Source organism: Artibeus jamaicensis, unplaced genomic scaffold (genome assembly GCF_021234435.1).
Source record: "Artibeus jamaicensis isolate MK-2021 breed Jamaican fruit bat unplaced genomic scaffold, CSHL_Jam_final contig_465, whole genome shotgun sequence".
In the NCBI taxonomy this organism is placed as follows: domain Eukaryota; kingdom Metazoa; phylum Chordata; class Mammalia; order Chiroptera; family Phyllostomidae; genus Artibeus; species Artibeus jamaicensis.
The window spans coordinates 6,333,961-6,356,619 of record NW_026521843.1 but is presented as its reverse complement, the minus strand read 5'-3'; the positions used below and the strand labels follow the sequence as shown (position 1 = coordinate 6,356,619).

General features: G+C 47.1%; 1 protein-coding gene across 2 annotated transcripts in view; it reads left to right on the top strand.

The window, feature by feature from the left end:
* The window catches only part of NBAS (NBAS subunit of NRZ tethering complex), a 253,645-nt gene that overhangs the window by 214,513 nt on the left and 16,473 nt on the right, over positions 1-22,659 (top strand). For both annotated transcript variants that reach the window (XM_053666925.1, XM_037151717.2), the window contains 3 exons: positions 421-510; positions 8,030-8,225; positions 19,282-19,421. In XM_053666925.1, the coding sequence (XP_053522900.1) occupies positions 421-510; positions 8,030-8,225; positions 19,282-19,421 (426 nt within the window). The remainder of the gene's footprint in view (positions 1-420; positions 511-8,029; positions 8,226-19,281; positions 19,422-22,659) is intronic.

The window sequence follows — 22,659 nt, the reverse complement described above, 5'->3', positions numbered from 1 at the left end:
GCCGACATACTCAAAATATCCAAATCAAATAAAGATATTGGTAAAAATGAAAAATGTCTCTTTCATTTAAGGGAAAGAACTAAACAGACTCTTTGGTCAACCCAAGACATTCTTAATGTTTACAACAGCTCATGTATTTAATGTTCATTGAATGTTTTTTTGGATGAGAGAATGCAAGAAGATTTTTTTATTCTCTTGATGGAAAACAGGAACATGAGTCCCTTCTGGGAAGAAAATGTTTCACCTTCGTATCCATGCTGATAGGAGAGGGCTCGGCGCCTTTGTGGACTGTGTAGACCGGGGAGGGCTCTGAGCCAGCAGTGACCTCCCCGCCCCCACCCACCCGGGTGGTCTGTGTATAAATGAGCTGATGTCTGAGGCTTGAGCAGATGATCAGTGCTTCTCTTTTTCCCTTCACAGCGGAGACAGCGCTGACCTTGCCGGGCCACGGGACCCGCTCCAGGTCCTGGAAGGGGTGGTTGCAGCCGTCCGCGCCAGCGTGGACAAGGGGTAAGACGGGAGCAAGTTTGCCGTCTCGTTTGCTGGCCTTCCTCAGAGACTGAGAATTACGTTTCATATATATCTCCATATATTTGTATATACATGCAGCTTCCAAGACTAAGCAACATTTCTAGGTGACTCTGAAGAAAGAGCTGAATACTTTCTGCGTGACTAGAGCGCTGTTGCAGGTACTTACTCATCAGCTTGAGCTCATCTTCTCTTCTGAGCCTTGTTTGCTAAGAGAGATCGCTGTCTTCTTGGCTTCCTCCTCGGAAGGCCACGGAGAGGCTTTGAGATTCTCAGAGGAGAAGGGGTTTGCAGCCACAGTTAACTGTACGGACTGGGTATGGAAATCCCTGGAGCATATACGTTATATTATTCTTTTTAAGTTTTATATACGCTTGATCTGTCTTGTCAGAGGACTCAGTATCCAGGCTGTGTGAGTCTGGAAAGGTGTGTGTCTCTAATGCCATTTTCATAAAGGACTTTTTCATTCGCATGTAATAGAAGGGGGAGGAATGATAGCAACAGTGAATTAATAGTTAAATACTTCCCAGAGTTCATGAAAATCTTTCGGATGTCTGATATCCGTGTTGACCACGAAAATCTTTCGGATGTCTGATATCCGTGTCGACCCTGTAACTCCTTGCCCCAGTTTTTTTTTAATAATGGAAAATATGTAGTGAGGAAGAAGTGTTTGAAAAATTCTCCATAGTTCCGTTAACATAATTGTTTTTATTTGCATATTACCTACGCCATTATTGTTCAGGTATAGATACATTTTTATATTGTTTTGATCAAAATGTGTAAACAGTTATATTTTATTTACTTGCTATTCTGACATCTTCCTCTTTATACATTCAGTGATTGTTATTTTTGGTGGCTGCTTATGTTGCTGCCATGTTCACTGAGGACAGAAAAGCTCAGAGAGAGAAGTTGATTTTTCCTGGAGTCGTAGGCCTAGGCATTGGTCCAGGACTCCAGTCTGGCTCTGACGCGCAGCGTAGTACCCCGATGCCGTGGTGGCAGGTCTCCAAGCTTTGCGCCGTGCCCACGGCGTGGGTGAAAGAACAGAGGACGAGCCGTGCAGGTGACCGTGGAAAACGCGGCGGTGCGCACGGCCCTCTGCTTCCTCTGCCCCGGCCTTGCAGTTCGTCCCCACCCCTTTCCCTGTGGGCCTCCAGGTGGTCAGGGAGCTACAGCAGTGGCTCATGGGGGCCTTTCCCTGCAACCTGCCAGTTATTTTCTGCGTGTTTGCTGTGTGCCATGCTCTGTGCTAAGTCACGGGGAGTTAAATGTGGGTAAGAAATGACCGTCTGCCTGAGGGGCCCAGAGTCTCTCACGGTTGGCCAGCTCGCCCAGAGCCCTGGTTCCTCTACTAAGAGTGGTGAGTGCAGTGCAGAAAGGGAGGTGGAGGGAGCACTGGACCCTGCTGGGGAAGTCGGGGCACGGTGCACCGGGCGACATCGCCCGGTGGGGAAATCAGAGCCCTTTAGTAGGCAGAGGTGGACAGTGGGACTTCAGGCTGAGGGAGATGCCTGGGCAGCTGCGGACTCCGCAGAGAGCAGAGCAGGCGGAGGTGTGGCGTGGGAAATTCTCAGCCACCTTCCAGAGGCCGCGTCTGCTGCTGCCTTGCCCCACACAGCCCGTCGGTCCGCAGGGGGCTGGCTGCTCCCCACGGCCACGGTCGGCCCAGCGCTGCTCTCGGGTCTGTGAGCAGGGTCCTGGCCTCACCCGACGAAAGGATCTCCACGTGCACTGCTTTAAGCCCTTTCCCGTGGGGCCACTCGGGCTCGTCCACTGGGGGCATCTCAGAAAGATCGGAAGGCTGTGTTTTCTCAGTGAGTTTCCAGCCAAACATACAGAAGAACCCAGCTTGGGTCTCGTGAGTACACACTAGTTTCTTAAGCTTCGGTTTCCAACGAGGCGGACATCAGGGAGTGGAGACGCAGAATGAGGTCTTTCTTCTATTCCAGAGAACAGTTACAGAGGCTTTTTAACAAAAAAAAAAAAAAAAAAAACCCTTAACGGATTCTTTTTTTCTTAAAACAGAGGAAGAAACACAAAATTACAACTTTTAGTCCCAGCAACTATTTCTTTTCTGGAATCACAGTGAAACCTGATAGTGTTGACTTCAGTTTCCCTGCCTAACAGCGTGCCTGGCACAGTGACACGGGGACTCGGGCCCTTTAAAGGGACCCTCTCAGGTCACTCGTTCCCTGGCCTGACACGACTGCCTGACCTCCAGGAGGCCACGCCAGGCCTCTGTGCCCCCGCCCTCCCTCTGGGTGACCTACTCAGTCCCAGCCCTGGAACGTGGACACCCAGTGGTCCCCTCTCTCTCTACATCATTCTCGCTGTCTCTGTCTCTCTCTCTCTTTCATGCTCTTAGGTTGGGCAGACACCACCGTGTAGTCTTCCTGGCACAGAGATTGCACAGAAAAGTGAGAGTTTGGGTGTGTGCCTTAATGGCTACCACCAAGTGTTGGTTTGGTGCTTAATTTTTAGGCAATTTGTGCCGTTATCAGCATGTCCTTCCTGTCTTTTTATATTGGTCCCTGTTAACTCCAGCCCCTGCCTCACCCTCAGAGGTCCTGCCCCCCGTCTTTCACCTGTGCTGGCGCAGGTCCCATGAACCCAGCCCAGGGTGGCCGCGGTGGGGCCTGGCCCCTGCACAGCCAGCCAGCCTTTCAGCTCAGCCACCTTCCTGTCTCTGGACGTGAGGGTGGAGTGTTTGAGGGGTTAGAGATGGGGTCAGAAACCTTTGATAACGTCTGCAGGCCAGGATAAGGCAGTTAATTATGCAGAGGCTCACGCGTGTTAAGTTTGCTGTACGAACTTTCATGCTTTCTCCCGTTGTTTACGTCCGTAGCATCGCGTCTTGAGAATACAGTTGTTCCTGGGCCTCTGTGGGCGGTGGGTCCAGGACCCGCACAGACACACACTTCCAAGTGCTCAAGTCCCTTAACTGAGACGGCACCGTGTGTGTTGTGCGTGTCACCTGCCCACGTCCTCCCGTAGGCTGCAGGTCGTCGCTTGTAATGCCCGACTAGTCCAAGGCAGGTGTCATGTGAATGGTTGTTACACTGTGTTGTGTGGGGAGCAATGGCAGGGAAAACTGGGTGTGTCGTGGCGGGCACAGCCACCTGGGCGGAGCTACGCAGCGCACGTCGGCAAGAATGCCGGTTTTTTCTGTGATTGGTTAAGTCTGGATGCAGAACCCATGGATACGGAGGGCCAACAGCGTGATCTGTATTCTAGTTTGTGTAAAGAATTAATTAGCTCATTAGTTTGCCTAAGAAAAGCAAGAATTTTTAAAGTGAATCAGTAAAAAATGTTTTAAAATAATGTATCCATCAAATCTGGAATTAAGAAAATACTAACACACATTTTAGCCTTGACTGGTGAGGCTCAGTGGATTGAGTGCTGGCCTATGAACCAAAGGGTCGCCAGTTTGATTCCCAGTCAGGGCACATGGCTGGGTCAAGGGCCAGGCCCCCAGTGTGGGATGAGCGAGAGGCAACCACACATTGATGTTTTTCTCCCTCTCTTTCTCCTTCCCTTCCCCTCTCTCTAAAAATAAATAAGTAAAATCTTTATAAAAAGAAAATAATACCACACATTTTAAAATAAAAAAGGCTAATGAGCATTCATTCCTCTATGCCAGGACCTTTGAAAGGGCTATTCAGCAAGTCACTTAATTCTCAGAACAACCTTATTCTTCGCAGTATTATATCCATTTTACAAGTTAGGACATGAAGCTCAGACAGGTGTCTAACTGTTCAGGTCACCCAGGTAAGGACATGCTGTGAATTCCTCTCGCCATAGCCCACCTTCTCATGACGCTGCAGAACCCCAGCGAAGGACAGCAAGGCCGTGCGTCTCTGGTGGCCTTGTGCGTAGGAATCGCCTGAAGATCCTACTTGAGTGGGTCTTGGCGGAGCTTACAATTCTGCATTTCTTTCCTTTAAAAAAATTAAATGTATTGGGGTGACATTGGTTAATAAAATGGCATGGGTTTCCGGTGTACAGTTCTGTAAGACATCACCAATCTATTGCATCGTGTGCTCACCACCCAAAGTCAAATCTCCATGACCGTGCATTTGACCCCGTGACCCTTTACTACGGCCACCGCCTTCCCTCTGGTAACCCTAGTCTGTTGTCTGTGCATGACTTTTTGTGTGTTTTTGTTTGTTCATGTCTTACTCTCAGTTTGATATCCCACATATGAGTGAAATCATAGGGTTCTTGACTTTTTCTCTCCGACTTTTTTCGCTCTCAGGCACTAGCTGGCTGGTCCGTGGCCCGAGCTCGGAGGTGCGGCTCCGCAGGTGTCACTTCCCTCTGCTTTCTCTGCTCTCCCACGAGCTTCTCCCTGGCTCGGCCTTTTTTTTTTTTTTTTTTTTAATTCCCTTGCCTTCATATACCTTTAAAAACATTTCCTAACTGGAATGACCCATAGGCGTGAACCAGTATATTAGTGATTCTCTAAAGAATGTGCAGAATCCAGTCCATTCAGGAAACAGGTAGTTAATGAGGAATTCCTCTGTGCAGTGTTCAGACAGGAGGAGAGATGTCCTTTACAGCTCTTGGGTCTGTGAGGGTTTGTGTTTGTCTATGGAGGTTGCTACGGAGCCACAGTGCCAGCTTTGTGTGTGCCTAGCAGGTCCTGATCATTCAGACTTCACCGGAAGTCACGTTCAGTCACATTATTTTTAAAGCAAAGAAAAGACAAAAGGGAAAAGGAAAAAAGAAAGAAAAGCCCATGAGAACAAATTGCACCCATTTCTTCTTACTCTTCATGCTCCGCGAGGCAAAAGAAGCCGTCCGAGGTTCTCTGAGGCCCCGCGGTGTGTGGGGGCTGCGTTCCGTGACGCTGAACCCTGTGCAGGGATGGCCGCCCACTCTCCACCACGCAGAATTCGGGGCCGCCTCTGGCCACGTGTATGGCTTTCCGGTCACCATTTCTGCCTCGCTGCAGTGACGTGCGAGTTTGTTCGTGTGGATCAGTGAAACTCAGGAAGAGCAGCCACAAACTGCTCACCAGCTCTTATCAAAAGTTAAGATTTGAGATCGGATTTGTGTGCCCACCAGGATTACTGCCTTCCCAGGAATTGTTTTTTAATACAACCTGGTGATAATTCTTTGAAAGAATCGTGCTTTTTATGCTATTGTAATGCCATTAACATATCATGCATATGTTACCTGCGGTTCTGTCTCACTCCTTGCCAGATGCCCCAGTGGTTGCATGGCGGCTGAGACGTGCGCCACACCCGGCACCATGTGCGGTGAGAGGAGTGTGCATTTGGGCAGGTCGGTCCTTGCACGGAGGCCGGGCCCCGTATGGAGTCCGTGCATCTGCATCTCTCGCTGTTAGCGTACTCGCACCGACTTGCTTGCCTTTCCTCCCTTCTTCTCCCCACAGGCCCTCGCTCCCTGCCGTCCACTTTCTTCTTAATCCAGGCCTAGCACGTTGCAGATTGTTCAAATTCGTATTAGTAATTTGGAGAAGAGTCACGTAGAGTCTTTCCGTTCCATCGCATTAGTAGTTCTTGGGAGGCAGAGGCCGTGCACCTTTCCGTCTGTGTCGTCAGGCACAGAGTTTGATGGTGGTGGTGGTGGCAAGAGAGATGCTGATGCTGCTGCTGTTCAAGTGCTTCCTCTGCGCCACTTCCTGTACCAGGGCTCTATGTGCATTTTCTTGGTTTCACTGACTCCTCCAAGAAACACACTTGCAGGACCTTTGTCTACTTAAGTGTGGAATGAAAGTGACGACGTTCATGAATTTTGTCAAGAGCTGTTAGGAAAGGATGGGACCAGGATTCACAGGTTCATCGGATTCCCCCCCAGAAATGCTCTTACCACAGCGCAACACCATCAGTGCACATAGTAGATATGCAGGAAGTATTTGTGGCATTCTACTTTTTTTGCAACCAATTTTATCATTTCTGATACATATTAAGGACACACAGATAAAACTAATAAATGACTTTGTAAACTTGGGAAATGCTTATGCCAACTATCTGCAGCATTTTATGGTTTCTTTTATTGACAAATACAAATGATAACTTCTGTTTTTTAATTTATATTGCCATACAGTTGCATCGATAGCTGTATACAGTTAGTGCAGCGATTTTCAACCTGTGCACTGCAGCACAGGATTTTAAACACACGCAGTCCCTGACTGTTTGTCTAGTCGGGCGCTGACCCTTTTCCCCCAGGTTGTCAAATAAAAAAATGGCAACAGCCAACACAACAGTAGCTGTCTGGTGTGAATGAATCAGAATCACACCTATTTTTGTCAGATGAGCAAAAAATTTATTTTTTGGTGTACCGTAGAATTTTAGTAATTGGTTTATGTGTGCCCTGAGATGAAAAAGGTTGAAAACCACTGACTTGGTGTTCTCGTAGAATTTTATTCTTCTCAGGTTTAAAGATTTCTTGTGGTCTTAGGGAATCTGGGATATGGTCTGGGTGATCTGTCACTGGAGGCCTCATAGCCTCTGGTTACAACCAAACCTGTGTCATTCGCTGTTTGTCCCGGGTCTCCAGGGCCCCGTGGGTAGGCGGCTTCTGATGAGCAGCCTCTCAAAAGTCACCAGTGGTAGCTCACCGACATCATCACCAGTAAGTCGTTTTCCTGAGATGGTCCGTGGGGGGTAACAAGAGAAGGCGTTCTAATACTGGACAGGAATTGGCACAGCATATCCTCTTCTCTGAATCCTGTTAGACTACACGGTTCTTCAAAACCCAAGTGTTCATAGTTTATCTTTCGGGAGGTATGAAATTCGGTGCTCGAACCCCATATTGAAATTCTGTCACGGAGAAAAGTGGGAGCGAGGACGCGGGGTTCGAGGCGTGAACTGTTGCAGGTGTTTGCGGGCACATTACACCATTTCCAGGAGGCCTCGTTCCTCACCTGTGAAGTGACTGTACTTTACTGTACTGGGTATTGGAAAATTATGAAGTGAGTGGGTCTCAACAGTTCTCAAGAAAAAAACTTTTACAGCTGCACCAGGCGATGGACGTTAGCCGTGCTTATCCTGGTAACCACTGTGCAGTACATGCATCAGGCCAGTGTGTCGGGCACCGTGAACTAGTGCAGCGTTGCATGTCAGGCACGTCTCAACAAAAGTGGGGGAAATGGAACTTATAACATCTGCTTTGCCCAGTTATTGTCAATGGTGATAGTTTGTATGAACTTACTGGAATGATGCCTGACACTGTTATTATCATTAATTAAAATAAGCACACTGTTTATTAAACTTCACACAACAGATAGAACAGCTAAGGACATAGTGTTTAATGGTTATTTTTACCAGCTTTATATAACTTAATTTAATATGAAGTTTACATAGTTTTTAAATAGCTAATATGGTTTGCTATAAGACATTTAAGACCTAAAGTTTTACTCTCAAGATGAAAAATAAAGTCACCCCACAATTGCGAGCTTAGCCAGTCACTACACGTGTGTGCTTGGAAAAGGAAGCCTGTGCAGTTCTGTCTGACCCTTGATCTTGCCCCGCAGAGAAGGCCTGGTCTCCCCCGAGGACCTGCTGGCGTGGCTGCGCCCCTTCTGTGCCGACGACGCGCGGCCCGTGCGGCCCCGGGTCCATGTGCTGCAGATTTTGGGACAGTCGTTCCACCTGACGGAGGAGGACGGCAAGCTCCTCATGTTCTCTCGGACGGAAGCCATTCTCAGAGCCACTTGGCCCCAGAGGCAGGTAAGGCAGCACCTGATGGGTTATCCAGTGTTGTCCCTGTCGGTGATAATGAGTAGTCGTTTCTTGATTAAACTGCCTTCAAGTGAACAGTCGGCCACACCGACATCCAGTATGTGCATCCATCTAGCTGTGTGGTCATGAACCATGTGCAACAGCGGGTGAGTTCCTGGTTCTCCATATGTTCGAAGGCACGTGTGCAGGGTAGATGGCCTGTCACCGCACACGTGTGAGTCATTTTCTCTTCGTAAGACATGTCAGGAGTGTTCACAGTACTCATTCACCACGGTGGCTCACCCTGCGGGATGCAGTATGCAGTTCAGCTAATTCGTGTCTTCCGTGCTCTACCCCGGTCCTCAGCCCTCTCTTCCCTGGTTGCTAGGCAGCAACGCTGTAGCAAACCACGCGTTTCTCCACGCCATCCATCCTTCAAGGTTCACACAGGCCATCTTTTCTCTGGAACCTTCCCTAACCATTTCAAATATAATTGAACTTTGAGTTCCACACATTTGAGCTTAAATTATTTATTATTACTGTTACAATTATTAAAAGTTTTGTTCCATTCCTATCGTGAAAACTCTGAGTTCCTGGGTGCTTCTCATCGGCTTTCCAAGCCCCGGAAGCTGTCGCACTGGAGCTCAGAGCCCGAAGGCCGTGTCGTGGGGTACGTGGGAATGCTGATTTCCCAGTCCAAGGGCTGTGGCAGCTCCTGAAGTCTGGCTTGGCTTCGAAACTGATGGGTTGTGAAGACAGAAGACCGAAGAGCCCGTAGCCCCAGGCCTGAGTGTTAGCAGGCAGTGCAGACCACGTGCCGATAACAGTGAGACACTGGGCCTTCCCACATGGGCTCGTCTGCAAGAGGGTTTCCGGGAAGTCAACTCCAGCTTGAGTTGCCATCTGATTTTAAAGTTTATATGTATGTCCTTACTATTATACTCAAAGAACAAGTACTTTAAAAAATGAATGATAATATTCTTGAGACTGATCTCAGAGCATCTTCATACTTGTTATATGTTCTTACTTCCCCCTGTGAGATAAATAGGTGAGTACTGTTAGCTGTCATTCAAAAAAGATGGACTTATCAAATATTCTCTAATTTTGCCAGACTGCTGAAATGGATTGTATTAAACATCACTCATATTTGAATAATACTCTCTATGAAGCACTCTGACCTTACCAACAGTCCATCATTTTGCCTCAAATTACATCAAGAGGCCAGTAACAGCCTCTCTAAAGGGCAGACTGTGAACACAAGTGCAGTAGCCTGGGGAGTATATTCCAGGACCTTGACCTAGTCGGTGTTATAGGGAGGCTTGTTTTCAGCCCATGGGAAGGTTTGTGGCACATCCCAGAGGGAAGCTTCGACTCCAGTCCTACAGTTTTTGTCACGCGAGCTTCAGATCTGGCTCGTCCGGAAGCAGGCGAGTGTCCCCTTGGTCAGGTGCTTTCCTGATGCGCTGCCCCTCCCTAGCCTCCCAACTTCCTCAGCCTCAGCTCCTTGGTGGCTGGAGCCTGGCAGGATGACGTGGCCCGTTTCTCGGGGGTGGGTTGGGGCCTCACTTTGTGTTAGGTCAGATCTGCGCAGCCTGAGCATTTACGGAGGAACGTGGAGACAGGAAAGGGGAACACGTCCGTCTTCTCCGTCGTGCTGAAGCCCTGGGACGCATGCCGTGATATTTGGGCCCACATGCTTCAGAAACCACATTTCTCCTTTGAAACGTCTTTCAATTTCCAGTTACTGTGAGAAGAAGTTGCAGCTTCTGTCTGATTTCAGTGATTTCTGAGGTTCTGACTTCTTCATAGCTCACCTTTCTCCAGGCCCACGGTGCGGGGCAGCCCCTCTCCAAGCTCACTTGACTCGATTGCACCCTGCCTTCTCTCGTTTGCAAAGCCCACGCGTGGCCTCTTGTTACATCACTGTCTCCTCGGCCGTGCGCACTCTTGCAGGCCCTCTGGAAAACATCTCTCCCAGACCTGTCTGCTCCGGCGAAGCCCTCTCATGTCCCCTCACTCTTCCTCTCCCTGTGTAAGGACAGTTCCCTGTTCTAGGCAGCTAACGATCCGAGTTTTAAAGGATTTGATAGTGGAAATAAAACTACCGTAGCCTTAATTACGCTATTCATCTATAGTCTTGTCAAAAATAAATCAACGAGTATCTCCTCCTCTTCCTCTTTTACAGTTAAGAATTCTGTGTCAGTCTGCCATTTCTGATTCAGATCTGTGTCGAAGGGCAAGCGGATTTGGTTGGGGGATCTCTTGTAATCCTACGTAACTGCCTGCTGCATCGAAATAAATACAAAAATGTGGCTTCAGAATGGGAACAACAATACTGGGATGTCACAGAACTATGCCTGTGGTGGAAAATTGCGTTTGTTCCCGTTATTATTAATTTTTTAAGCTGTGTTACCTTTCACAAAGCAGAGGAAAGTCAGGGCACTAGCGGAGGAATTGCGTGCGTGCGTCTCTGCCCTCCCTCCACTGTTGTTTTATAATCTCGGGGAAGATTCTTACCCGTGAGCCTTGGCTGCTGGGTGTAGAAAGCGGAGCCTTGAACTAGAGGAGCTAGACAGTGATTTGCTCGCCGCGCCTGTCACTCCTTCCACACATTAAAGTCTCCTCATCCTCACATCCCAAATACCGAAAAGTCCCCGAAATGCTGATTGCTCCGGGTCTCATTTCTCTCATTTCTCCCTGTTTTTTTCTCCATTCTCAAAGGTAATATTAAGTATGGAGATGGATTCTTAGAGGAAAGATAAGAAGAGATAATGATATTGCAGTGTTCAATTACCAGAAAATAAGGAGCTGCTCCCTTTACTGTGGCTGGTAATCCTCTTAGGCGGACTTTGCATGCATCAAAGAGGGACTTAATATTTAATTATCCTCGAGGTGCCCACAGTAGTGGCCCCACAAATCAGTGTGTTGCTGGGAAACCAGCCAGCTCCTGCAGAATTAAACGCGGAGTCTGTGGAGCCTGCTATCTCACAGGTTCTCAGAGAGACAGCATACTAGTCTTCTGGTGATTAGTTAACAGAATTAAAAATTCAGAGGCCCTCATTTTTCAACAGCTTGAGAGGCCTTCGTTTCCACTCCAGAAATGTGCCCCACCTGGGCGGGCAGGGGCAGGTGAGGGAGGCAGAGGAGAACGGAGAGTGGGGGACAGGGTGGGTGTGTTGTGTAATCCCCTGGGTACAATTTATTGGAGTTTTCCAGGTTTTGTAATTTTCTGGTTAACTGGTGCATGAAAAATGTGGGTCAAAATACTGATGTTTTCTTAAAAAATTTCATACCCCATCACCTCCTGTTTTCCTGTGCTTTTATGTTGGGGAAAAAAAAAAGAACCTGTGGCTTGAAGTCTTGCCTTTAAAAATTTCAGTGGGGAGGGAGGTGGGCTTGGAGGGGGGGGGGGGGTGGGATGGGGAGAGAATGCAGACAACTGTGATTGAACAATAATAATTTAAATTAAAAAATTTTTTCAGTGTCTGAATTCATAGTTGTAAGCCATGACCAGAAAGATTTTGTCTAAGACAACTTCTAACTTCATTACAAAATCAAGTATTTTGCCTACTTTGAAACATGCAGAAACATATTTACCCTTCTGGTCAGAGGCCAGTTTGCCTTCATTCGCCAAAAAAAAAAAAAGTACTTCTTTGTCAGACAGAGCTCAAAGAACAGTAGGAGAGTTTAGTGTGCAAAGTCTTATGTTACATTAAATTAAATTTAAGACCCACTGCCATGAATTATTTGCTTAGTCACATAAAAGATAATGTTTAGCGTTAAAAATGCAGATGCGCACACTTGAGATATGTTTGCAGCAGGCACGAAGCGCCCTTCCCAGAAACACAGGGGACTCTCGGAGGCGCCCCAGTTCCGTAGTCAGCTTCGGTGGAAGAGGGGCCGGGTGTCCAGAAAGGAGTAGTTCCCGCCCCAGACTTTAGCTTAAATGTCACCGTTTCTAAAATGACTACATCCTAAATTAGTGACCCAGTCACAGTCTATTTGATGACCCTTTTAATTCTCTTCTAATCACTGTCTGCTGACTTCTTCCTACCTATCCTTGTATCTGTCTGTTTATTATATGGTATCTGTTGTCTTCCGTTAGAATATAAATTCCATGCGAACAGGAATCTTAAAGACACTCATTAAATAGACACTCATTTGCTGAATAAATGAATATTTAATCTTGAAAACTTGTCCAAGATCCCTTTTAAAATGGTGGCGGGTCAGGGCTCCCACCCTCAGTCTGATGCTCCTGCCGTGCAGGAGGAGGGATTCGGAGACGCTGCCCCCCGTACGAGCACACAGAACGCTTCGCTGCGAGCGAGGGGCAGCTTTCCTGAGCGAGTGGCCTGGCGCTTCTGGATGGATACAGTTTTGTGTGGATTTGCCATAATTGACTGACAGTGATTTTTGACCAGCCCGTTGCCTTTTGTGTTGCAAGTCGCAGCATGTTTGTCCAGGTAGGAGGAGCAAGAGGCCTGAGATGTCAGGGTAGAGCGCAACGGGCCTTCCTTCCTCAGATGGTTAAAGCAGAGAGAGAGCAGCAGTATTTAGTGGGTCCTCCAAGTATTTGAAGACCTGGAGCATCTCACTCAATAAATTACAGTTCTTTGCTTGAAAGGTCTGCCGTCTGGTCACCGGTCTGCGGCATCACTGGGAGGAGAGGGGACTGCAGGGTGTGTGCTGGGTGCACGTTTTGTGTTTAATCTTGGGAGCAGCCTTGCAGAGTGGCTGCCATGTCTGTGTTTCAGATGAGGTCATGGGGCCTGTGGAGGGTCACTCGGCTTGTGGATGATAGAACTGGAGTCCAGACCTAGTGCTGTCTGACCCCAGAGCCTGTGTCTCTGGCCATGTGAGTGTCTGTGTGTCACACTGTATTACACTGTGTTGTTACTCTCGCAGTAGCCTGATGCGATGGGTGTTATTTACCTTACCATTACGTAGGAGGGCACTGAGGCTCACAGAGCTGTGACGGGGCGGGGCCAACCCTCAAGTCTGGGTGCGAGCGACACCCCACAGCGACAACGTCTCTAGCTCCATGAATTACGCTGCTAATACCTCGTCAACTCCAACTGAAAAGCAAAATCTGGCCTGAAAACTCAGGCTTCCATAGCCTCTCAGTAAAGTAAACACGTGCGCATTTATAGGGGCTCATATGGCACAATTGGTTGCCTGTCCTAGAAGAAAAATTTGCAAGGTGAAATCTTTCCTGTTCTTATTTTAAGGCAAAGTATTTTTCCCTATCATAGGTCTCAAAAATTTTTAACTTAATTCGTAAAACGTCACCTTTACCCACGTGGAAGTGCGTGTCACTCCTGGGAGCACAGCAGCACGTGCGTGGGTTGTGTCCTGTTTCTTCATTCCTCCCGGGCCGGCCTCCCTGGGTGGACCGTGCCCCTCGTCCCGCTGTCTCCACACCCTTATGATAGAGTTTAATTTATAAATTCACAATAGCTGATAGTAGAATAATTGTAAATATATACTGTAATAAAATTTTTACTGTATACAAGTGAACTTGGCTGCTTATTTCAGGGGATTCCTTGCTGAAATCTTCATATAGACTCAGTGTTTTGTGGTCCAACACATTGCTGTCAGTTGCAACACATTTTCTGTTCAGGTCTGTGACCCACAAATTTAATGCCTTTTTTATCTTTTGAACTGTGGTGGGGGAGCACTGTGTCTGTACTCCTTTCTGATGAGTGGAGTTTGGCATTAAGGCAAACTCATCTTGGACTCTTTCACTAGGATGAGTTGCAAACATTCTAAAAGCTGTTGTAAGACCATTCTCTGTGGGTCGCACACTTCTGCAAACCTTGTGAGCAGAAGCACTTTGCCAAGCCCAAGGTCCCTAAGCCTTTCTCTTACTTTTTCCTAAAACTGTATAATTTTACATTTAACATATTTAAATCTCTTGTATACTTTGAGTAGTTTTTGTCTAAAGTGTGAGGTTTAGATGAAGGGCTCTTTTTTCCTTTTTTCCCTCCACGAGATCAGATCCCTCCAGCACCATTTGTTGAAAACACCCTGTCTCCCATTGAAATGCCTTTGCGCTGGGTCAGAAGTCAGCTGGGCAGATTCATTTCTGTGTTCTCTATTCCATACCATTGATGTTCATGTCTGTTCATCTGCCATACCACACCAGCTTTCTTACTGTAGCTAAATAATACACTTTAATATCATGAGGAGTCATTCCAGTGATTTCTCCCATTTTGTTATTCTCTGTAAGGTGTGTTTTAGCTATTCTAGGGTGTCTTTTCATATACATTTTATAAAAGCTTGTCTAAATCTGCAGACAACCTTGCTGGGAATTTGTTAGACATTGAATTAAACCTGTGGATCAGCTTGGCATCCTCACTACGTTGAGTCTTTTCCATCCATGCACATGGTATATCTGTTCATTCATGTGATTTACTTTGATGTCTTTCATAAACATTTTATGATTTTTTTAAACATAGATCTTGCACCTGTATTTCATTTTCTTTGAGGTGATTATAAATGGAACATTTTTATTGTCAGTTTTTACGTGTTCATTGTTAGTAAACGGAAATGTGATTGATTTTTGATCTGGATCTGGAGTCAGGCGCACTGACATCACACCATGAGGTCGCGTGATTTTTGTGCACTGCTATCGTATTCTGTGAACTTGCTAACTTACTATTCCTAACTTTTGATTTTGTTTTTTTAAGATTTCTTACGGTTTCCTAACTAGACAACTGTGTTATCTGTAAATATAATTCTTCCCACAACCTGTATGCCTTTTATTCCCTTTTCTTGCCATATTGCAGTGGCTAGAACTTTCAGTGCGGTGCTGGAGAACAGCGGTAGAGGCAGACGTTCTTGCCTAGGAGTGTAATGTGGAAACATCACTTTCGTGTGGGTCTTCTTACCTTTTCAACGTTAAATCTCGTTACCTGCGTATCAGCTGTTGTAATCTTTGTTCTAATCATAAAATATAATTTATAAAACTTACAAAAAAGGATAGTCTATTGCATTTACCCATATTTCTTCTTATGTTCTTCATTCTTTCTTCTGATGCTCCAGTGCTGCTGCTTTAATCATTTCCTTTCTGTTTGGAGAACTTCCTTTAGCCAGCGTTTAAGATGAGGGCTGGTAGTGACAGATTTTTCTGTTTTTGGAGGGAGGGTTCTTTATTTGAGATTGTTTTATTTCCCCTTTTTTCTTAATGGGTCTTTTTGCTGTAGACAGAATATGTGGTTGACAGTTGTGCTGCCTTTTTCTGGCCTCCATGGCTTCAGATAAGAAACCCCCTTTACTCAAACTGCTGTTCCCTTGTAGGTGATATGTTGTTCTCTCTGGCTACTTTCAAGATTCTGTCTTTGGTTCACTAGAGTTTGACTATAATATCTTGGCATGGATTTCTTTGGGCTCACTCTTTGGGGTTAGCTCCGCTTCTTAAATGTGTAGGTTTGTATTTTCCACCAAATTTGGGAAGTGTTTAAATGTCATTTGTTAAAATACTCTCTCAGCTCCGCCCTTTTTTCTCCCTTCCTTCTGGAACTCTGGTGAGAAATGGCCTTACCGGGGCTCGCTGCTGCTTCTGGGTCAGGAGGCAGCAGACACTGGGTCCGAGGGCCTTCCTCCCCTCGTGAGGGCGTGCAGGGCACCCGGCTTCTGCGCGGGGTGTCCGTGCTGGCCTCCCAGGCTGGCCAGCCTCCTCTCTTCCCCCACCGTTGAGAGTGTGCCTTTGGTTGTCTTTTCTGTTATTTTCATAGTTTATTGCTGTGCGTCTAGAGAGGAGGAGGGAAAAATGGGTTAAAACGATTTTCTCTGGGCTGGAAGTTCTTTGCCTATGTTTAACTTCTATCTTTATTTATAAAAATTTATTTTGAGTTGTGGTTATCAGAATATATCTTTAAAACGTATGACTTGATGGGAAAATAAGCTTATATTAGCCTGTTAAATTTAGATCAGTTTAAATATTTTAATATGTAGACACAAATCTTCTCTCATATGAAGTTAAACATTTGCAGCTGCAGTGGTAGAGAATTTAAAACTGCTTTCTTAAGAGCTGAGTCATGATTTAAAATCCTTTAAGATATGAGGTAACATTCAGGCATGCATGCACAGAAGGGGTGATAAGTTACTATAATTTTGACATTTGTATTTTAAAAATGGAGATCATTGCTCTGAAAATTCACTAATAATTGAAATGATTAGTAAGCATTCAGAAGCAAATGTTTCCTGGCAAAGACATACTCTTAAAAAGTCTATATTTACATTGGAAATGTGTTATACAAAGAAATTTATTACCAAATACTTTTTTAAGTGGAAACTATTATTCGTACACTAATATGAAAACAAACATATGAAGGTTTAATTTTTAGTTTCTTTTCTTTTTTCTTCTCCTATGACAGTTAATGTACATAAAATTTACAGGCTGTTCCACTTTCTGAAAAGAAAGAAATCTGACTGGTATTGAAAGCATGAATCACTTGTTCCTGATCTCTTCCCTTTCATGGTCTGAAGCAAATGACCCATTACACGCTGTGTGTCATGTAAGGGAGAACTTATTCTTAATCATACTGCAGCTAATTGTAGAAACTGGAATAATGACGCTGCTGGGAACATTAGCAACATGTCATTCCGTTGTTTTTAAGTCTTTTTTACACACAGAATGTTTTCTACAAATGAACTCTGTAAAAACTCACATTATAACTAAGAAAAAGAGCAGCCATTTCCCAACCCTTCTCCTAGCGGCAGGGCTCCAGACACTCCGACCTTCTGGGACCCGAGGTGTGTGGGGTCCCGTCCCTCAGCTGGGACACAGGAGACTCAGAGGGGCTTCCTGAGACCCCACGGCTGAGCAAGGCCTCCGTGGCCGAGACGCAGAGTCAGTAAGCACGCCGCCTCAGGGTCTCCTGTGACTTCCTTCCTGCTGGCGTCTTCTTTAGAAACCTTATGTCTGTCTGTAATTAAAAAAGAACAGACGGCAAATTATGGCAACTCTGAATATTTGACATCACTCTGTGTTAAAATGTTTTATATCTTCACTCATTCATTTGTATATCTGTGCATTAGTTCTTTAGGCAGTAGGCATAAAGCAGTGAAGAAATAAGTCTCTGTGTTTAAGGAGCTTCCACTCTAATGGAAAAAGAAAGGCAATAAGCAAATATCTCACATGCCACAGGCTTGTGAGCGCTAAGAAGGAGAACAGCGCAGGACGAGGGAGATAGATAGGGGTGCGGAGTGCGCTTCAGGTGGGGCGCTCACGCGGTGTGCGGTGTGCTCCCCGATAAGGTGACGGCAGAGGAAGTCTGAGGACGTGAGAACGAGCCTCACAGCTTCCTGGGGGAAGAATGTGCGGGGCCGAGGAAGCAGATTCGGTCCCCGAGGTAGACGTGTGCGTAATGGATGCAGAGCACCCGAGGGGCCCTGGGGCTGGAGAGGAGTCGAGGGCGGTGAAGTCTGGAAACAGCGGGAGGATGGCTTAAGTTTGAGATTTGTTAGAAAATATTTCTTTGTACAAGTAAGGAACTATCGTGAAACTCCCAGTTAGGCTACCAATGTAAATAATCCACAGCTGACGTAGCTTACTGAGTTCTTGATTCAGAACTTCCTGATCCGGTTATATGTTGTCTCTGCCACTTGCTCAGAACTATCTTTTGACTCTGTCACCTGTTAGCCACGTAGCCGGGACACATAAGCCTGTTTCCTCACCTGTAAAGTGAGGCAGTACTCGGGCTATTCACACACAGCTCCTGGAAGGGTCGGCCTCCTTACTGGAGTGTAGAGTTGTCTCAGAAGAGGTGACGTGCACTGAGTCATTGCTCCATGAAAGAGTGACGCGGGCCTCGGGGCCGGTGTGTGGGGCCTGCCTGGCCACGGCGTGAGCAGGGCTTCTGTCGCAGTCCCCGGCCGTTTCATGGCACTTACCCACTTGGTGCGAACGCAGAATTCGTGGTGCAGCCTTCTCCGGAAGCCACCTGGGATCGGAGCCAGAGTGACCATTAAAGTGGCTGTTTTGGGAACATGCACTGATGCAGACAGGTTAGCAAATACAGAGGCAGCCGCTCATTCCCACCTCAAGCTGCCCTCTGAGTCTCCAGTCCCGGTCTGGGCAGTCAGTGCTGCGAGGGGCCGGGAGCCACAGAGCCAGCGTCCAGCCGGCTTGGTGTTGAAAACTGCCTGTATGTGTAAAAAGGCGAACTGTTGCACCCACAGAGGTGCTGGGGATGGGATTTGTTTTAGGACTGCCTCAGCGTGAAAGAAATGTCATCTGGGTCTTCAGTGCGGGGAAAATGAGCATTCCTTTCTTTTTAGACTTTTAAAATTTTATTTACTTTTAGAGAGGAAGGGAGATAGAAAGATGGGGAGAGAAACATTGATCAGTTGCCTCTTGCACACCCCCAACTGGGGACAAGGCCTGCAACCCAGGCACGTGCCTTGACTGGGAATCAAACCAGTGGCCTTTCGGTTTGCAAGCCAGCACTCAATCCGCTGAGCCACAGCAGCCAGGGCAAAATGGGCATTCTTCATTTGACTGTGACTTGTTTTACATTAGAAATAGAGATGAGAATAAAGGGTAGTTCATTTTTGTTTGTAGCAAAATATCATATGACAAATGCACTTTAGTAAAATCTTTAACTTCACGTTAGAGAAATTTTCTAGCCAACATGAATAGTAGTAAAAATGCTAAAATGAAAAGTAGAAATGCATTTAGAATAATTTAAAGAAAAAAATCAGCTAAATGTTAGTATGTTGAACTCATCATTTCCCATAAAATGATTCAGTATTTTAGCATAACATATATTGAATGCCAGTAACCCGGTTCTGTGGAAATCTACTTGTTTGAGTTTTTTTGGTAAAGAACATTAGACCCATACTGTGATTTGTTTCAAACTGTTTTTAACTTAAGGCTTTGAGATGGGAAAGGTGGGGAGTTTTTGAAGGTTTTATGGAGGTGGAAAGGGATGTTGTTGAACTTCCCTCAGTGCCTGGTAAAAATCGCCAAAAAGTGGTCACAATAACCACATTTGACTTCCTCTACGAGCCAGTTCCCCCGCCTTTGCCACCGGGTTCACATGTGCACTTGAACTTCCAGGTGGCCATGACTGACGTTGAAAACGAAGAGAACCGCTACGCGCTCTTTGCCGAGCTCCTGGAGTCCAGCTGCCAGGAGGTTGAATTTCAGCACTTGGTTTTGCTCCTACAAGCGTGGCCGCCTATGAGTCGTGAATATGTGTAAGTGGCCGCATGAAATTAGACTCCTTGGTTTATCAAGTTTTAGAAATTCAGTACCTTCAAATGAGCCAATGAAAGAAATAGATGAAAGTTCTCTTGCCCAAAACCCAAATTTTTTATTCAGAAATGTCAGCCAGTGATTGATAATAACACTTGATTTATGATGTCAACAGAGTAATTTTGTTCTACTTTTTTTTTAAGCAGAAAGCTGTTTAACTCTCTTTGAACAGAGCTTACAATGCTAACTTGAGAATTCCTATGGAATGAGTTGAAAAGTCCCCTCTTTTGGGCACACACAGTGTTATTGCAACTTAAATACATTGGCCATTCACACAGCACCCCTGCACAGGGAGGCGATGTTCCCTCACTTTGGAGGTGAGGATGTTGAGGCTCAGAAGTTGCACGGCTTCAGGCATCCCCTGGCTCACGGTGGGGAGGCGGCGTCCCGGCCAGCCCCTGGCTGCCCTCACCTCCCTGGGGCCTCCTCCTCCGAGTGAGGCTGTACCGGCCGCTACTACTCACCGCTGCCTGGAGTGGCCGTCCAGTTCTCGTGCCCTCAGCGGAGGACCCTACAAAGCTGTGGCAGGTTCCCTCCCAGCACATGTGCTGCCCATCGTGAACTGCCGCTCCTTGTTGGCAAAAAGCGGGAGCACGTAGGCCCCTATTCCAAATGCCTGCTGGCTCCAGGACGCACCTGTGCCTCCCACGCTCGCAGGTGCGCATGCTCCCCATGCTGGTGCCCAGCTGCACCTGCAAAGGTGAGGCAGGAGGCTTTCCTGAGAAATCCTCCGTGCAGTTTAGGGCTGCTGAGAATGTCTGAAAACTCGACCTTTACCCCAGGACTAGACTGTTAGGGATTCCTGAAGAGGGCTCTTTTTGTTCTGTTTTTCTCAATTATAGTTGGCATTCAGTATTACTCTGTATTGGTTCCTGGTGGTTAGACAGTCATATACTTTAGAGAGTGGTCCTCCCACTACTTCCAGTTCCCACCTGGCCCCATATGTAGTTATTAAAATGCCATCAGCTGTATTCCCTATACTGCAATCTACACCCCTGTGAAAAGCAGCCTTTCTTCGATCTCTGTCATTTGTGGCGGAGACGGCACGCGACACATCGCCTTTAAGAACAGGGTCCCAGCTGCCTGGTCTGAACCTCGGCAGCACGGGGTCGCGCGTCACAGAACCTCCAGTTTCCCTCGAGACGGTGACAGTGCGTTGGCACAGCTCTCACGGCAGACCTAGGGGCTTGTTAGAACCAGAGGCCTGGGCTCGACTTGCTGCGTCCACACCTCCGTCCTGGGGCCTGGGGAGCCGTTTCTGAACAAGCCCAGGAGAGGATGGTGTGAAGCAGACGTGGGACCCCCTGGTTGGACAGGTAGCTGTGCTCTCCTTTCTTAGGAAATACGAGAGTTGAATGTAGATTTCCACCCTCAAAATGGATCTCTCAGAACAGAGAAATTTTAAATTCAAAATAGGATGCCTCTGGTGGGTTGGCGAACTGTGGCTTTACAGTTTTTTGTACCTTCAAACAGAGAGCATTTCAAATCTTTCACTGACCCATAAGAAGCAAAATTGGCTTCACTGAAAACCTTTATTGCATGTAAAACACTGAATGTGTTTGTAGACAAAAAGATCTGGTTTCTTAAAGTTGTATTTTTTGTAGTCACATGGGAAGGCAGATGTGTAAATGGCTGGCCTGTTTTACAGCCCTCTGTGGAGAAGTCATCAGAGTTAGAACACAGCACCACCCACCCACTTGCTCCTCTTCCCGGCCACGCCCCCTCTATCTAAGAGACACCAGAGGTTAAGTCACATAAAGGTGTTTGTCTCTGCTCCTTCTGTGGTTTAGGTTGGTGTTTTACACGAGAACACACGTGAATGGGGTACTTTAAAAACAGGTTCTCAGAAGTATGCACTTTTGAGTGTGCACTTTTTTATTTCGGACAGTCCAATGTATGACTTCAGCACTTCCAAAGTAACCAGCACAAAGAAAGGGAATTGGGGGAGAGGGGGGGCAAGCTGGAGCAGAGGGGGGTGGTGAGCCAGGGAGGAATGCCGCCAGCCTTGCAGTCAAGGTAACTGCTCCGGGGTGGGCTGCACCCCTGTGGCTGCTGCTGTAACAGCTGCAGATTTGTGGTGTTAGTCCCTCGAGGGAAGATGCACGGGAAGGGTCTTGTCGTAGATTTGTACTTGTCCACGCATCGCCCGCTGGTGAAAAGTGCGTTTTGATTGGTGTCAAAGCCTCATTGCCTGGTGGGGCGTGCTGAGCGCCCTTGGGCTGGCTGCCTGCTTGTGAGAGAGAACCGGGAGGGTGGGGGGGGAGAGAGGGAGGGAGGGAGAGAGAGAGAGAGAAGACTCAGAAGGAGGAAAGCAGAGGCTGCGTGTCTTCAGCGTAAGAAGACTGCCCAGGCCCTCCGGAGCTTTGCGTGCACTTCAAAGTAAGCGGCATTCTCTGTCCTCACAGATCGTTAGTTTGAGCTGAGATGCGAAGACTAGTGTTGTGAGTCTCCTTGTCTTCATTGCACTTGACCTTTTTCTCAGGGGCAAGGAATAACATTCTTCAAGGAAGACACCATCCTTAGGTGCTCAGTGTCTGGACAAAAGGCACTTAATAAATAGTAAAATTACTTTCACATGTTATAAGTAAATCCAGTATCCTGGGGCCCTGGAATGAATGTGCTGTTAACTTGTCCCTTGAAGTGTCAGTCATGATGTGTTTGTGAAATGGCAGCCAGAGAAGGAAAACAAAGGGCAGCCTTCCTAGGCCTGTGTGTTCTAGAAGTGAGAGAACTGGATGAAGCTCCAAGTGTGATCCCCGTTCTGCTTGCCTGTGGCCCCCCTCAGTCTGTGTCCCAGGCTGAGCTCTGCCGTGCCCGCCCTCACCCCTGCCTTGACCCCACCGTCATAGTCACAGGACTAACTAAGAAAAGCTGTGTTGGGCGGTGAACACCAAGAGGGCCTGCCAGCAGCAGGGACACTTCACAACTGCAGGCATCTTTCATCAAACAAAGCGGCTCTGTGGGGCGCCCACTCGGCTGCTTTTTCACAGTGGAAAAAACAGGCCTGAAAGGCCAGGGGGCGTCCCCAGACCCATCCAGCCAGGCCAAGAGTGTTTAAGTGACTTGAGTGAGTCAGCCAGATCAAGGAGCCAGAAGTGAGCACGGTGGCCGGGGCTTCAGAGCAGCCTGTGCCCTTCAGCGCCTGCCCCCTGCTGCGCCCGGGCTGCTGGGCGCCCGTGG